This window comes from Ciconia boyciana, chromosome 10 (genome assembly GCF_034638445.1).
Source record: "Ciconia boyciana chromosome 10, ASM3463844v1, whole genome shotgun sequence".
NCBI classification, from domain to species: Eukaryota; Metazoa; Chordata; class Aves; order Ciconiiformes; family Ciconiidae; genus Ciconia; species Ciconia boyciana.
Genome location: NC_132943.1, coordinates 44,713,948 through 44,732,160, shown reverse-complemented (window position 1 = coordinate 44,732,160; position 18,213 = coordinate 44,713,948). Strand labels below are relative to the sequence as shown.

The window sequence follows — 18,213 nt, the reverse complement described above, 5'->3', positions numbered from 1 at the left end:
CTCTTCACTCTGAGAGAAGAATAAACCAATTCTGTGGCTTTTAACAATAACCATATTGAAGCCATTTCTTCTGCTAAAGCACAGTCTCATGAGAAAAGTCAGAACTTTGAACCATGTCCTAAACCATTTTGCCTGTCTGAGAGACCCAAAGGCATCACTTCCCAAGGGCTGCTGCTGGACCTTCCAAAAGCACGTTCCCTATCTCACATGTCTGCAGTACAGCATAGCACAAGGTAGACCCAATTTGTCACTGGGCTGTCATTGTCACTGAAAGGGTAGCTACTGAGTACAGGCTCAAACAAAAATTGACCAACTTCGCTTCCTGGAAAGAAAGGAGGGGAATAAAAAAGTGCCAGAACAGCAGTAGAAGAATCTAAAATATTTGACTTTTCTGAAATATGCATAGCAGTAGTGCTCCTCAAGCCCAGGGAGGCTGAAATACTGAGGAACACACAAAAGTGCATGTTTTTTCACACCCCTTTATGAAGTGTTGGATGCACAGGGTATGTGAATGCTCCAAAACTACTAACAGTCACATGCAGAGCAGAGTGGCTATAAGCAGAAATAATGTATTTACTGAGAAACATGACTGTTGCCTTGTCATATGTCATAAGGGCCTACATAGCCGTTGAATAAAGTAAGTATCTAGAGCCTATAAATACATAAAGCCTGTACTCCAAAACTGAAGCGTTTACTTGTTCATGTTTGAGTGACTAAGTGCCATCCCTCTTAGGGACAGAGCCTAGCCGAGGACAAGGCATCAGTGTCTCCTGAAAGGTGTGCAGCGCTCCTGGAAAACATGACTCCAAAGCTGTCCCAAGGGTTCTCTATTTAGGCTCTAGATCTTCTAATTAAAAAATCCTCCAGCTCTGACTTCCAGTTACCCTTGTGCTCAGGGAGGAAGACAGAATTGTGGCTTCCATTAATATGACCAAAGTTGTGTTCCAGCAGGAAATGCAAATTACTGCAATGTTTTAAGCTAGGCAGAATGCATACTGAAATTCCAGATGTGGAATAAAAGATGTGGAATAGAATTCCAGATGTGGAAAAATTATGCTGCTTGCTAACGAGCAATTTTTGTCTGCTTCAAAACCATGACATCCCACATCATCAACATAACCTGACGCATTTTAGGAAAAGACTTGTAGCTGGAATTTTCTTAGAATCTAAACAATCTTTTACTGATCTCAGTCTCCAAGTATGACCTAAAGTGCATCTCACCTTGGAATTCAACAAAAGGAAGAGGGGATGATCTGGAGTTGTCTGAGCTCGCCACTGAAGAACATCTGCTAAATACAGGAACTGAAACAGGAAAAGGAGGAGACACTCAGATTTATTCAAAATGCACCATGCTTAGTTTCAGCAGAATACCACAACTGGTCTCTCATTCTGAACAAGCCAATTCAAATATTTAATAAGTGTTACCTTTCTTGCCTGATCATTATCCTCCAACTGCGTAACATCTCTCCCTGAGGCTTGTGCAATTCTCTTTCCAGCAACAAGGTTTCCTACTATCATTGAAGCAGGACCAACATCTGCATTTTGAAAAAACAGTGCAAAATGAGGAAAAACAATGTAAGAAACATGCAATAATCTATAATTCAGCCTGCAGATTACTGTAAATGCCATATGTAACATAGATCTGAAAAGATGAAAAGCTAAAACCAAGGATCATATTGCACAGAAAAAGAGAGAAGAGCATAGTATGGTACACTAAAAATCAGTCCATTATCAGTACAGTACATTAAAAATCAGTTATTACTGATTCAGCAAATTGAGGTCTGTCTGTACCTCAGTTTTATTACGTGAGTTACTGGCCTTTGCAGGATGGCCAGTACAGGAACAATTTATCACGTAGCTACAGATGCATGAAATGGGTACGTGCTGTACATCCTTGCATTTACCTGGGATTGGAGGCAGACCATAATGCCCTCACTGAGCTCTGGGCTGCTCCAACAACACCACTAGCTCTGCCAAGTTAGGCAGCTTAAAGCCATCCAACATGCACAGCCCTGAGCTGTCGTGCTGCCTCCAGATCATACTCCACGCATACCCTCAGAGACAGACACAGAACTAAGGAACACGCTCTGGTTTACTCACCTGGTTGTTTCTGTCGAGGCTTAGGCAGGTTAGTAACACAAGTATGTGGACACATCAAGACGTTACAAGGGTGCAGAGCACCCTCTAAAAAGCGCTGCTTGGTTTCTGAAATATGAATTCCTCCAAGCGGAGCCTTTGGCAAAGTGTTGGCTGGCACCAAGGCAAGACAGTAGACGCCCACTTGGTGAATGCTATCAATTGCCTTGATAGAAAGAAAGAAAAAAAAAAAATTCCATGTTATCAACTAAGATATAGCTAGAGCAAAAATTTGAATTCAAGTCATTTAATAACATTAAAATTTTTACTTGCACCACAATTTGCAAATAAAGGGTCCAATTCTGCACTCACTGAACTCATAGAAGTTGTGCCATGACTTCAATGGGAGCAGGAGCAGACCCAGGACTTTGCTTGTGCACTCTATCAAGGGGATGCCACCTGCACATCAGGGATTAGGAAAGTCTCTTAAAAGTGGGCAAAAAGTGCAGAGATTTTAAAAAGCCAAAATTATACCACAGCAAATTTAGCACGTATGGCACAATCACAAAAGCGCAGTAGAACATAAAACCACAAAAATAGGGAAGGAAACATCCTGCTGCCTAAAACTTAAGTGTCTATTTTAGCTATGACACTTCTAAAAAGAGAAATAAAAATATTTTCTCCCATGAAAAACAGCCTTTCTATTACCAGATATTCCCTCAAAAAAGATTACAAAGCTAAAATTAGACAGAAACCATTATTACACAACTGTCTTACTCTTTAGAAGCACCTTCCCTTAAGTTGTTCTCTCTAGCCTTCCCTCCAGTTGTCCCTTCACCAGTCTTCTTCCGTAATTACTCTCTCACCTTTTACTTCCTTAGAACTGATCGATTAATTCCGAAATCCTCAAATGCAAATCTACCAGAATTCCCCTCCCTCCTTGCCCCCACAAAAACACAATAAAGTAATCAAGGGAAAACATTTTTATTGCTTGCAGTTGGAGATCTAGAATAACGATGTTTGTGACATAAAAAGATTACAGGGTCTGTTTGGATACTTGGCACTAAGTATACTCTTAGACATTTTCAGATTTAAGTCTCCCAGCCAATATGAAATCAGCAGAGATATGTAGAATTAAAACAAACAAAAACTATCATCCTTAGGACTTTAAGAATCCTAGTAGTATGAAGTTAAAAAACATTCTGAAATAAAGTCTTACTTTTTACAAAATTCTGTTAACTATCAACCCTGAAATACATTCAGAAGTCAGCTTATTACAACTCTCTGTAGTTACACTGATACGTTTTTCTTATTTAAAAAAAGATGCTCTAAGATTCTCATTTCATACATCAGCCTTATTCACCTGGAAAGAGAGAAAGGACAGACTGACTACCTGTAGAACCCTGCTCATCCACTGAAAACTATCCTCCTCTGACGCATCAGGGCGCTGCTCTGCCACAAGCACTATTCGATCATCATGCAAAACGGTCACAGAAAACACTGCTATCCTAAAACGCAAAGGACAGAAAAATGATAGGATGCAACATACGATGAACATAGCATGGTTTATTATAATGTGGAAATGACTGCAACCTTTAATGGTACTGTTTCAACACACACAAGCATTATTCATGCCAGCTCATCACAAAATCACAGACAAATTTAGAACAAATGTAGGTTCATTACTGTAATTTATTTCTGTTAGGGCTCAAGTGAATTTGCAGTCACCGATGTAGTACGCATTTAACACAGGCAGGTTCCATATATGCAGGGGCTGTGCAAACCTTGCCTATATAACTCCATCATGCACACTAAACTTGTTGCACCTATATATGATGTCCCGCCTGAAAGACAACAACTATGGCAAATTACTGACCAGCATGTCTATCAATGCTTGCACTGAAAAATACTTACTCCCCTTTGTCAATTAACTTAGTTTTAGGCTTGCATCTTCTAGGATAAAATATTAATAATGCCTCAGCCAGGTATGTGCCATTATTTTTATGATATGTGAATTGCACAAGTGATGCAAAAATGAGGAAAGTTTGACTTTCACAGAATCATAGAATGGTTTGGGTTGGAAGGGACCTTTAAAGGTCATCTAGTCCAACCCCCCTGCAATGCGCAGGGACATCTTCCACTAGATCAGGTTCCTCAGAGCCCCGTGCAACCTGACCTGGAATGTCTCCAGGGATGAGGCATCTACCACCTCTCTGGGCAACCTGGGCCAGTGTCTCACCACCCTCAGCGTAAAAAAGTTCTTCCTTAGATCTAGTCTGAATCTGCCCTCTTTTAGTTTAAAACCATTACCCCTTGTCCTATCACTACAGGCCCTATTAAGAAGTCTGTGCCCATCTTTCTTATAAGCCACCTTTAAGTATTGAAAGGCTGCAGTAAAGGTCTCCCTGGAGCCTTCTCTTCTCCAGGCTGAACAACCCCAACTCTCTCACAGCCTTTCCTCATAGGAGAGGTGTTCCACCCCTCTGATCATGCTTGTGGCCCTCCTCTGGACCCACTCCAAGAGCTCCATGTCTTTCCTGTGCTGAGGGCTCCAGAGCTAGATGCAGTAGTCCAGGTGGAGTCTCACAAGAGTGGAATAGAGGGACAGATTCACCCCTCTCAACCTGCTGGCCACGCTTCTTTTGATGCAGCCCAGGAGACGGTTGGCTTTCTGGGCTGCGAGTGCACAGTGCTGGCTCATGTCCAGCTTTTCATCTACCAGTACCCCCAAGTCCTTCTCCGCAGGGCTGCTCTCAATCCCTTCATCCTCCAGCCTGTATTGATACCAGGGGTTGCCCTGACCCAGGTGCAGGACCTTGCACTTGGCCTTGTTGAACCTCATGAGGTTCACATGGGCCCATGTCTTGTCCAGGTCCCTCTGAATGGCATCCCATGCCTCAGGCGTGTCAACCACACCATTCAGCTTGGTGTCATCCACAAACTTGCTGAGGGTGCACTTGATCCAACTGTCTATGTCATTGATGAAGATATTCAACAGTACTGGTCCCAATAAGAACCCCTGAAGGACACCACTCATCACTGATCTCCAGCTGGACATTGAGCCATTGACCACTGAAGAGTAATAAGGTCGGTGATACAACACACGCTATCTCTGAAGGTCCTTCAGCAGCCTCAACACTCCTAGTTTGTTCTTTAGTACATGCTGCAAAGTTCTTCCCTAGGCCACTCTGCATGAAAGGCTCAGGTGGACAAAGGGGAGTTGTGTTTTACATTTGGAATACAAGCTGCATTTAACTGTCTTAAGAGAAGCTTTGAAAGAAGTTTTAAACACGCACTTAAAGATCTATGCTTATACTATGTAAAAGTAATTTTTAATCTATTATGCATGAAGCAGGGTGTCAATATTTGTCTTCCAAGTTAGCATGGACAGCCAAGTTCTTATCTGGCATATCACAACCTAGTGCCACCTCTCCTACAAAATACACGTGTAAAAATTCACATGCAGAGCTCCTGTGTACACTACGTTACTTGTTGATCATTTGTGGATGAAAAAAGGAGCAACAAAGTCCAGTCAGCAGTGAAGTTTTTAATATACTCACCTTCCCCGATAGACAAACTTCATGGGTTCAACTGCCAACGCGGTGGCTACCACATCATCCGCGTTGTGCCTGCGGCCACTAACTGTCATTAGGCCATCCAGTTTTCCTACCACAAACACCAAATAGTCCTGAAAAGAAGACAGAATTAGAAATAGAGGGGAAAGACCTCCAGACTCCCAGCGATATATGCCTGACTAAAGCCAACAATATTGAGGTCACTGCCCTGACACAGAATTCTGCTGAATTCAGGGGCATCACTTAGAGTTGGGAGCACAAAGCAGTGCCCCAGATGGCTCGTTCGCACTTACAGGACCCACAAAGCCAAGCAATCCTGTTCTTGTAAAGGGTTGGTCTGAAACAGGCACGCCAGCTGCCGTCACTGGAATGGCCTGAAAGAACACATAAGTATTCAGACATTCACAGTACTGATAAGAAAAGCGAAAATGCTTTCTGCCTCTGTTTCATTGCTGCTCTACACTCAGTTGAAAAATTACCCGATGACAACAGTTACTATCATGTCAAGTATGAACAACAACTTTTTAAATAATGAAGGACACACCAATTCTTAACTCTGTGGTAGCCTTCTTTCTTATCTGCTTCTCAGCTACTTAGCCTTCGTAACAAGAGTTCACACCGCTTTTTAAACCAGGTTTTATAGTATGCACTCATATAGCATTTAATCAGAAAGTCTTTCTGTTGCTACTATTAACATCCCCAATGAGATACCCAGGCATATTTCTTCAATTGCGACAAACGCTATGCTCTCAGAACTTTAAGAAAGTTAAGTTTGCTGCAATTATGGGACTGCCTACAATAGAGAACCAGAGCAAAAGCATTAAGCTCATTAGCAAGTTCCTCTCATCTGCTTAGGTGGTTTCCTTGCCTTCCCGCCACCCCCCAACTCTTCCATTACATCAGGTTTCTCACTGGCTCTCTCACTAGCTAAGGACAGTGCTGAAAGCTAAGCTGTTTGAAGTGCTGAGGCTTGGCAAGCTGACAGAAGGAGGTTTTTTTTGAAAGAGAAGACTATGGGCAGGATTTCTTTCATTCATTTCTTTCTCTTTCTGGTAGAACTCCATACTTCAGCCAAGTCTTCAAACTGCTGCCCAGTGTAACGCTATTGTGTGTGCGACTCCCAAAGGACTTTCAATCCTTTCTTGCCAGAAAAGGTTAAACATTAAATTGGGGTACCACTGCAAGGAAAAATCTGGGCAGAAAGATCGCTTTTGCTTTACTTTGACAAACTACAAGACTTATGACTGTTATGCTATCATCCTTACTATCTCTTCTTCCATATACCTAGGAACATAATTTCATATATCCAACAGCAAACTGTTTAGCGTTCTAAGCATTACAGCAAATCAACACTAAAGTTGACTTTGAAAAGCACGTACTGTTTGCAATACACAAAAGAAGCTTTTCTAAATAATTTATTATATCTGAACAAAAGCATTTTGATTCTGTGAAGAAGCTCACAAATATCAGACTAACTTCTACCTCTACGTCCCAAGCTGCGCACCAACAAACTTGAAATGTCTTCAGGTAACTTTACATAAGACTGCTGTGTTAATACAGAACTAAGATGAATTTAAATGCTAACATAGGCGCAACACTGGATAGGAGAACACAGAGGCAGTTGATTGACTGCCGATGGTAGTTTGTATTTTTGGTTGTAAGAGACGGAATTTTGAGTTTTGATAGAGAATGAAGCAAAGGGTATTTGGCCATGGCTTTTTCTAACAAAATAAAAAAGGAAGTTTAAGGAACAAGTAAGTTTATTTGCAAGAAGAAATAATAGAAATGTAATGATGAAACTTTATATTACAAAGAGAAATACAAACCTCAAACACATTCTTGGTGATTCCGAGGAGGCCAAAATATGCCATCCCAGTTGCACCTGAATTCACACATATTTCTCCAACCTCATCGGCTTTACACAGATAAGGAGTCCCATCCACCTTCACAACACACACATTTGCTGAAGGGAGAGGAAGAACATAGAATCACAACACTGGTATGCTTCAGCAGCTGACACAGAAATTGCTTTGCCACTGACAGGCTTTTTAATATCCATTATTTATCAGCTACAGCAAAAACACAACATGCAAGATATATCTATCTATCTTCTTGCCTGTGTAATGTGTTCTCCAAGATTAAAGATGCAAGTTCACAAATGCAATTATTTTTTTTTCTTACAGTGCTTCACAGCCTACACATCAGCTGCAACTGAATCCAAAACCATAGCAACTGCTTTTCAACATGAAGACAGACAGTTTGATCAAGTACAAGCATATATGAGAATAAGGATGAAAAATAAGAAGATACCAATTACAGACATACCATTCCTTTTATTTATTGCACACTTTGGTATTCATAGTATTATCCCTTAAGTTATGTGAGAAACGCATTAGAAATGGAAAAACTAGGCTATTTTATTCTCTCACTGGCAGGTCAATGATTTTTCTGTGTTATGTCCCATCTTCTTTTAAAGCAGACCAGTCTGCCAACTGTTATTTGGAGATCACAGACAACTCATCGCACAGAGTTGTCCCTTACTGAACTTACTCCTGTGACTACATATTATCTCTTCCCTATCTTCAGTCTGATGACCTTCTTCACTCATTAGAAGGACTGCATTTCATAAAGGTCCCACCGCCAATATCCTTACCAATTTTCTTCTGAAATCTCAGAAGTCTTCCTACACTGAGCTTTTCTTATTTTTAATCAAGGATATGCACACTTGTAAACTAAGTATTACACTGAGCTTTGCTCTGGCCATTGGTTATATTTGACTTCCAAAGCCACTGTTTTCTCAGAGGTTTCTCTGGCTAAGTAGAGCCCTTGCTTAAGCAGTCTGGATTTGTCCTTTCCCAGTCCAAAAGAGAAAGGAAAAAGGATATGGAGGGAGGAGGCATGACGGAGCAAGGAAGTTTAGCTTAGTTTAGCTTAGCACTTAAGACTCAAGATTAACAAAGAAATCAAAATGGCTAGCTGGGTCAATACAAAATAAACAGAGCCTTTGAAAAAATACCACAGACTATGCCATAAACTAATGTTCTGCCCTTTCCCATTGCGTCTGCTTCCAACTCAGATTGGAAGTACTCTGTGTCATGCATACTATATTGAATAAAAGTTAACCATCATGAGACCCCAGAGGTATCAGAAATTTATTTAGCTGGTTTATTTCTACCAGGATCTTTTGAATCTTTTGGCCATGGAATGTATGTCAGATGGGAAGCCCAGATAAGGCTTACAACAGCTATTAAGAAGGACTGTATTACTGTTTTCTAATTTAGCCAATCTTAGAGTGCTATACAGATAACCCTTACTTTTACCACTGTTCATCTAGCATGAAGAGAAATCATAAATAGAAAGTGGCAGATTTCCTTTAATACTAATACATGATAAAGCGAGCTCTGCTGCAAGCATAGACCAAGAACTCTGCTGGTAGAAGAGGTTCATAGGTACATTTTCTAATCTCAGAGAAGTCTTCAGTTCTCAACAACTTAGGTCTCAACAGGAGAGACAATAATTCACCTTACCAATAGATCAACCTCTAAATGATCTTGGTTTCATAAAAGTTATCTATCAGAACAACTAGCATTTATTAATAAAATATCTGGAACCATGCAATGATAACCTTTGGTGACCAAATATGGAGACGCCACTCAAGCTCTGGTACAGGTTCAAGTCCAGATTATAACAACAGTTTCAGTTGCTGAAGATCATACGAATGAACTAGAAGGTTGGAATTAAATTATACAGTATCAGTTAGCTGTGCAAAAAAATGTATTTTGCAATTTAGGAGGAGAAACTGGAAAAAAGGCCATTGAAAACTTAATGGTAAATTGAAACAGAATAAGTAGTTTATTACCACAGGAAATAACTTGAGTTAATCTCAGAACTCTGTATTTAACGCTTAAGCAATGATACAGACAGAAGTGTTAATAACTGGAGAAAGCGCAACAATTTGTAGGCATACACAAATGCTACAGTCCTCAACTCATTCACAAACATGGAAAAACCCACAGATTAGCCTACAGTCCCCAAATGGTGCTCCATCCATGAAGCCCAAGGACAGTCCTATCACCCTGATCAAGTAAAAAAACAATACTTACCAGTAACCAATGTATGATACAGGTAGTCTACACGTACGTTCTAACAGCAGGCATAGTTCTGCCCTGCCATGTGATACTGCAAGGTTTCCCTTTGGCAGTATCTGTAGAGCCTGTACTCTTGCTTCTCCTTCTTTCGTGCTTCGTGTGTGACATACAAAGAGAGTGCATCTACCACCATTTCAGTCTGTCTCAACAGCATTGCATCTGAAAAAGAATTAGAGAGAAGGGAAAAGCAGATGGGACGGGAATGTACATGTGGACTACACATCACGAAGAATACTGATTACTGGTTAGAAAGCTTTCCTTCTTCAAATGAGTCCACATGTACATTCTTATAGATGGTGACTCTCAGCAGTTAGCCCTGCCATGAGATTTCTGGCAGAGGATGAGAATCCTACTGTGCAAACAAATGACTGCACTGATGCCCTACCAAAGACTGGATTCAGCTTTGGATGTTTCAAGACCGGCACAGCATGAATGCAAGAAGAATGTCAGAGACAGGCACACCAAAGGTGCCTGATGAGTGTTAGAAAGTGCTCTCTTGTTCCACTTTCATGGTTTCATAATGGATCCGTATGCAACTGATATCCATTTGGATTGTTACTGTGTGCCAACAGTGGAACTCCAGGATCTTCTTGTAGCAAGCAAGTCTTCCTAAAAGGCCTGGGTCTGTGAGAATAAAAACAAGAGGGCCCTCCTTGCACTACAGTCTTTAGTTATAACTTCTGTTCTAGAAGCATGAAGCCCTAGGAAAAATACTAAAAGGCTAGGATAAAATGCCTCTACCACCATTGCGGAAGGTATTTGCAGTGTTTCCAGAGAAACCTAATCTTTGAAGGAAACAGCATATGGGGATGTCCCATGCAAGGACCTGAATCTTTCCCTGCTCTTCTGGGAAGGGCAATAGGCATAAAGCAAGCCAACTTCCTAGATAAGGATGAACAAGAATCTAGACTCTAAAGGTGGTCACACAAGCATCCAAAGCACAAAATTTAAATTGGAAAAAAATGTCTCATCACAAGTGTACACATTGCTGCAGATCTCCAAGAGAAGTTCAGCAGTGGCAGGCTGTTGTGCCATCATGTGATAGACTGAAGCCAAGTGGAACACACAGAACGGATTACTACAATAAATTATAAGGACTGAGTAGGAATGAGGTACTGCTAGTTCACATTCACAATCTAAGGAAAAAGACTGAAAGCTTCACAAAGTTGTTCTGTAACAACTTCTTTCACAAATCAGGCACTGAGATAAAGGAACCAGATTCCTCTGCAGTGAAGATGCATCGTGATAACTACCAGAACCTGGGCAAATGTTTGCTGAGACATGGACTGAGAAAACAATAACATCCAAGACATCCATAGACTGGAGACAAAGTAAGCATCCTGCCATTTGAGAAATGTGAACCATTCTCCTTGAACTTCTGGGAAAGGTACTGAATACAGTCACAATCCAGAACTTGAAACTGTATATGCATAAGTTCATCTTGCAGAAGCCTAAGATCTGGCATCAACCCAAAGTTTTTTGCTTGAGTATAAGAAAGTAGCTGCTGCAGCACTCTTTCTATGAACCATGCTTTGTATGATTAGGAGCTATAGGGATATAGACTTCTGGATTAGAGAGGGTTACTCTCCTGTCAAAGAAAGAGTGTGAGAAGGATCCCTGTAAAAGAATGGAAACGTTTAGTCGGGAAGTAGCAGGGAGGTAAACTTAATTGAATACCCTGAGCATCCATATCCAGGTCCAAGCATAAGGTATAATAAGCTTCCAAGATGACAGATGACACGGCAATTGCATCCCAGTTGATGTGAAAGTTGGAGGCACAAAACAGGCAGAAAAAGAGAGGTTTGGTACTCTCCCTACCATCTGTCCCACTCCAATTTGAAAAAATGAACTGAAGATTGTTATGAACCAAATACTGCTTCTTAGCAACATCAGTCCCAGACAGAAACCATGCAAAATAGCTCGAGGTGGTCAACAGGTGAGGCAAAACATCATCCCTCCAGGAGCTGCAGAGAAGAATCCAGGGGAATGCATACTAGGTTCTCTCTTAAGAATTCCTATGCTATCTTTGATGGGAAGATTTCTTCGTGGGTACTTGCACTTCCCTGGTGGCTCTTGTGATTGGCATTCATGGTAGATAATGAAAGTGAACAGCCAAGGCAACTGAAGAGAATGTGGCATCAAGAGTGGCTTATGGGTTAAACAGCAATGACATAAGACATTATCCTGGTGCTGAGGGGTCTGTTGAATAAGATCCCCTAAGCAGGTGGGCTCAGAATCTCAGAAAAAATAGCAAGATCTGAAGAAGAGGAGGGTGAAAGTGGACACTTTATCCATGACCTTTTAACCAGCTGGTTCCTGAATAAAGTACGCCAGGGATCTTCAAGGGTAATGAGATCAAAACCATTTGGCTTGACTGAACAAGCCTCGGCATGACTACTAGTTCTTGGCTAGGAGACTACTTTCACAGCATATTTGACCAAATGAAATTCAGGAATGTGAGCTCCTACGTCATAAGACGTTTGAAAGAGTAGGGCATGTAGTCACTTCCAAGACTTAAATATATTCAATGGGGATCAGAAGATGGAGCAAAGCCTTCAGGGATGGCATCTGACTCAAATTAGGCCTTTGGTGAAAGCACAGCAATCTAAGGAAATGAAAAAAAAATACAAACCCAAGACCAGATAAAGAGCAAGACTCATCAGTCAGCAGAGTAATTCAAGAGGGCAACTAACAGGAAAGGAAATGGTGGTATGTTCTCTCCTGTATGCCAAACACCAAGTAAGAATGGACAGAGCACATCCTCCATGAACACTACATAGGAAAAAGCATAAATCTTACAGGATAAGGCACAAGTATATCCGCTGTTAGAATGTACATGCAGACTCATTTGAAAATAAGTCATTGATTTCCTTAAGTCATTAATTTATTTTCATTTGGCATGCATCTATAAATAACTGGTAGCCTTTTTACTTTCTTCCTACTCTGGGAGCTTTTAACAATTTTTTTTTAAAATTTTTTTTTTTAAGAGACAGTCACAGGGAGCAAAGTCATCAGATTATCCTCTAGAAAGAACTCTATTGCGTATGTTCTGACTTAAGGAACATACAGAGAAATTTCTGCTAAAATCTACCTTCAGACTTGGAATTTTTATCATTCAATCAAATTGAAGCTAATCTGCCCCAGATACTGATAGCCCAGTGCTGATCAGAGTTTTTAAAGAGTTAATTCATCAAGTTGCCCAACTTCTGCTTAATGTACAAGTCATTTTGCCACTTACTACTATATTTTAAAATAGCAATAGCCATCACTTACAAGTCATATAACTTCAAGGTGCTAAATGGATACACACTTAACTGTTCTCCCCTCACACAATCAGACAAGCCGCTCAATGTTTCTTACTAATGTAGAAAGTCATGGTAGTGTTATCAATTGTCTGTCAATGGCTTCCTAAACCAGACAATGCTCCAAGGCATTTGACAAAGGAGAAGGACTTTTGTCAAAGATCCCTCTCGCTACCCAATTAAGCATTTCACAAGGACAGGGATATGTTTTTCATTAATGACTTACATAGAAGAGGATGGTGAAATTACTTACCCACAAACATACAGGTAATTCTTCCAACATCATAAGGCAGACTTGGACCTGCCACTGAGCAAATGCACTATGGAAGATTAACCAAGTGGACTTACAGCTGTCATGGCTGAGTATGAAGAGTAGCTTAAGGTGCAACACAACTGTAGGCTGCTTTGTGCTTTAGTGTAGTCAAGAACACTCTGCCCAGAGAGCAAGCCTACAGCAAAGCCAGGAGGATCTCCATGTGATAAATTGATCCAAAGAAAGATTTTAATCGATCCTGCATCAAATACCACTTTTTTGGACTCTCAAAAACTGGACCAACATCCAGTTCAACCTCAGTCAGTTCATCAAAGGATCCATGACTACCTGAAGGGCATGCAGACTTTTCCCTCCATGTTCCTGTGACTAACCCATAATCTAAGTAGAAGATTGGGAGCACAGCTGAATTTCAGTGGGGTTCCAAGGGGACATCAGTAGTCTTAACAGCCAAACCAGATAGCAGTCCATGCCATCTGTATTCTAGTTGAAGTGGAAAAATAACCATTCTTTGAGACACAGAAGCCAGTCGCAGATGACAGTCTTCTGGGTCTCTGCAAACAAGGTTAACAACCTGAATTTGAACATTCAGATGAAGCAACTCAGAAGCCATTAAGTCAGATTAGGTCACCATACTCTTTTTTTTCCCTGCACTCATGTTTTCACATTGAGGCTATACAACAATGCAGTCATTATCCTCAATGGCTGTATTCACATTGGCCAGCCTTTACAACCTTACTTCCTAGTGTTAAGTTGAAGCAGAAGTCATTTTGCTCTAAATTACCTGTCCCACCTATCTTGACTCAGATCCGTGATGCTGTAGTATGCTTATAAGGATCATAAGCAGGAAAGAGAGATGGTGATATAATGGTAAGTGCCAGAGCAAAGAGGACACAAGGATTTTTCACAGACCCACCCAGATACCACCTGCCTGAGGGTGTCTGGCACACTGAACTCTAACAGGATCTGCAGAACGCATACAGTTCTATGAACCTATCTAGGAATGTATTAAAACCCTCCTGCTGGCCACAAAGCCCTTGCTCCCACAAGACCATTTTGAATATCTTGCCTTGCCTATCTACCTAGAAGGTCAGAATAGAGATGTTCAATTTTCTGCAGTTAAAATAAGTAGGTTGGATATGAAGCTTATCCTGACAGGAAGGGCTCCTTTCCCTTTATTTTGGTATGAAGTGCAGAGCTTCTGCTCGGTCTTTTAGTGGTAGCAGGAGGAAGCTCTGAATGTGAATTTAAGTTCAGTAAGAATAACTGAACCACCAACCTTATCGGTTGCAAAGTGCTTCTGGGAGTAATGAGGAAAACGAAACAAGATCAGTGCCACTGTCTACACGATGGCTGAAATTTTTATCAGCAGACTGGAAAGGTGTCTGTCTCCTCTTAGTCATAATGAGGGCCTTGATGTACTGAGAAGAGGTGGTTGCTGTAATAGCACAAGGTTGCTCTTCCCTTCATCTTTACCTTGAGTAAATGCTCTACAGAGAGGAGGGCTTTGGAACCACAGCTCAGCAAGGCACGAGGTTCATAAAGGGACCAAGAATAGCAAAGCCACAGGTGCCAAGGGCATGACCAGAACAAATCCGATTCTTTGGTGACTACATAGGAGAATTCAAAAAAATCTGCATCTCACCCTCTCCAAGCACACCCAGACGAGGTCAGGACAGGACCTGAAGCTAGTGGTACCCTCAGACAGATAGTGCCAGGAAACATTACGCTACCAACCCAGATATTGCAATCTTCACTTCTGGAGTAGAGGGCACTCAAGTGGTCTTTCAGGACACAGAGCCCAGACGTTGTCCAAAGTCTTAGGTCTGGTTTGGCACCCTAATTTTATTAATCTTCAGAGTGCTCTCCTCTCCAAATAATGCATGACTCAGCAGTCTAGCCTCAAAAGAGAACAACAGGGAAGAAACATACAATCCACTTAACAGGCTGAGGAACAATGCCCATATCTAACTACTTTAGAAAGCACAGCATTGCAAACAGGTGTCATTAAGAAACTGAGGTTAATCCAGGACTGACCAGTTTGCTGGGGTATCCACAGTCTGGGACTCTCAGAATGGCTGAGGTTGGAAGGGACCTCTGGAGGTCATCTGGTCCAACCCCTCAGCTCAAGCAGCGCCACGTAGAGCTAGTTACCCAGGACCATGTCCAGATGGCTTTTCAATATCTCCAAGGATGGAAACTCCACAACCTCTCTGGGCAACTCATTCCAGTGTTCAGTCACCCTCACAGTGGAAAAAGTTTTTCCTTCTGTTCAGAGGGAACCTCATGTGTTTCAGTTTGTGTCCATTGGCTTGTTCTGTCATGGGACACCACTGCAAAGAGCCTGATTCAGTCTTCTCTATAACCTCCCTTCTGAAATTTGTACACGTTGATAAGATCCCCCCGAGCCTTCTCTTTTCCAGGCTGAACAGTCCCAGCTTTCTCAGCTTCTCCTCATATGCTGAGGTGCTCCAGTCCCTTAGTCATCTTCAGTAGCTCCATCTCTCTCTTGTACCGGGGAGCCCAGAAATGGACACACTACTCCAGCTATGGCTTAACCAGCGCTGAGCAGAGGGGAAGGATCACCTCCCTTGACCTGCTAGCAACACTCCTCCTAATGCAGCCCAGTACACCATCAGCCCTCTTTGCTGCAAGGGCACACTGCTGGCTCACGTTCAGCTTGGTGGGCACCATGAACCCCAGGGCCCTTTCTGCAAAGCTGCTCTCCAGACAGTTGGCTCCCAGTATGTCCTGGTGCATGGGGTTATCCCTCCCCAGGGGGCAGGACTTTGCATTTCTCCTTGTTGAAGGTTCCTGTCAGACCATCCCCATGGTCAGACCATCACAAGGTTCCTGTCAGACCATCCCCTCAGCCTGTCGAGGTCCCTCTGGATGGCAGCACAAGCTGCTGGTGTATCAGCCATTTCTCCCAGCCTTGCGTCATCTGCAAAGTTGCTGAGGATACACTCTGCCCCATCAGCCAGATCATTAATGAAGATGCTGAAGAGAACTGGAGCCAGTAGTGAGACCTGGGCTACACAGCTAGTTACTGGCCTCCAACTAGACTTTGTGCCACCAGTCACCACCCTCTGGGCCTGGTCCTTCAGTTAGTTTTTCCTGTCTGCTCATCCAGCCCATACTTCCATCAGCTTCTCTGTGAGGATCTAACAGGAGACAGTGTCCAAAACCCAACCAAAGTCAAGGTAGACAATATCCACTGCTCTCCCCTCATCTACCAAGCCAGTCACTTCATTGTAGAAGGCAATCAGGTTGGTCAAGCATGACTTCTCCTTGGTGAATCTGTGCTGACTACTCCTGATGACTTTCTTGTTCTCCACTTGCCTGAGAAAATGGTTTCCAGAATTGGTTGTTCTATCACCTTTGCAGGGTTTGAGGTGAGGCTGATCAGCCTGTAATTCCCTGGGTTCTCCTTCTTGCCATTCTTGAAGACAGGAGTGATATTTGCTTTTCTTGAGTCCTCAGGCACTTCTCCCAATCACCATGGTCATTGAAAGATTGTTGACAGTGGCCTCACAATGACATCAAACAGCTCCCTCAGCATTCATGTGTGAATCCCATCAGGGCCCATGGACTTGTGCACGTGCAGTTTGCTTAAGTATTCCTTAATTTCATCTCTTCTACCAAGGGTATGTCTTCCTTGCTCCAGACTTTCCCCCAGGTCTCCAGGGCCTGGAATTTCTGAAAGCCAGTCTGGATGGTAAAGACTGAGGTGAAGAAGGCATTCAGTATCTCAGCCTTTTCCACGTCCTGTGTCACTGGGTCCTGTGCCTCATTCAGCAGCAGGCCCACATTTTCCCTGGTCTTCCTTTTGTCACCTATGTATTTACAGAAGCTTTTCTTGTTGTCTTTAACATCCCTCCCCTGATTCAATTCCAACTGGGCTTTGGCTTTCCTTACCCCATTTCTGCATGCTCAGACAGTACCTCTGTATTCCTTTCAGGTTATTTGCCCCTACTTCCACCTTCTGTATAGTTCCTTATTATGTATGATTTCTGCCAACGAGCTTCTTGTTCATCCATGCAGGACTCCTAGAATTTTTTCCCAACTTCCAGCTCTTTGGGATGGACTGCTCTTGATCTTGGAGGAGGTGATCCTTGAATATTAACCAGCTTTCTTGGGCCCCTCTCCCCTCCAGGGCCTTACCCCATGGGACTCTACCAAGCAGATCCCTGAAGAGGATGAAATCTGCTCTCCTGAAGTGCAGCGTTGTGATCTTGCTTTTGCCCTGCTCTGTCCTCTCAGGATCTTGAACTCTAGTATCTCATGGTCATTGTAGCCTTCGACCTTCACATCACCAATGAGTGCCTCCTCATTTGTGAGTATAAGGTCCAGCAAAGACCCTCTCCTCCTGACTGGGTCAGGAATTTGTCAATGATGCTCTCTCCAGGAACCTCCTGGATTGCTTATGCCCTGTCACCTTGTCCCTCCAGCACACATTGAGGTGGCTGAAGTCCCCCATGAGGACCAGGGCCTACAAATGTGAGGCTGCTTCTATCTGTCTGCAGAAGGCCTCATGCACTTGTTCTTCCTGGTCAGGCAGTCTATAGCAGACACCCACCACAATGTCACCCATTGGTCTGGTCTTTAATCCTCACCTATAAGCTCTCAGTTGGCTCCTCATCCACGCACAGGTGAGCTCCATGCATTCCGACTGTTCCCTCACATAAAAAAACCTGTTCTCTCCTGTCCTTCCTAAAGAGACTATATCCCACCATGTCTCTGTGATCCCAGGTATGTGAATGCATCCAGAGGAGGGCAACAAAGCTGGTGACAGGGCTGGAAGGCATGTCCTATGAGGAGTGGCTAAGGACTCTGGGTTT

At 42.5% G+C, this 18,213-nt stretch overlaps 1 protein-coding gene across 3 annotated transcripts in view; it reads right to left on the bottom strand.

Annotated features, from left to right (window-relative positions):
* Positions 1 to 18,213, bottom strand: part of DIP2A (disco interacting protein 2 homolog A) — a 131,058-nt gene that overhangs the window by 19,589 nt on the left and 93,256 nt on the right. For 2 of the 3 annotated variants that reach the window (XM_072874149.1, XM_072874148.1), the window contains 7 exons: positions 7,478 to 7,614; positions 5,945 to 6,025; positions 5,637 to 5,764; positions 3,440 to 3,584; positions 2,101 to 2,302; positions 1,426 to 1,535; positions 1,222 to 1,302 (listed from right to left, as the gene is read on the bottom strand). In XM_072874149.1, coding sequence (XP_072730250.1) covers positions 1,222 to 1,302; positions 1,426 to 1,535; positions 2,101 to 2,302; positions 3,440 to 3,584; positions 5,637 to 5,764; positions 5,945 to 6,025; positions 7,478 to 7,614 — 884 coding nt within the window. The remainder of the gene's footprint in view (positions 1 to 1,221; positions 1,303 to 1,425; positions 1,536 to 2,100; positions 2,303 to 3,439; positions 3,585 to 5,636; positions 5,765 to 5,944; positions 6,026 to 7,477; positions 7,615 to 18,213) is intronic. The other variant, XM_072874150.1, reaches the window with a different exon arrangement.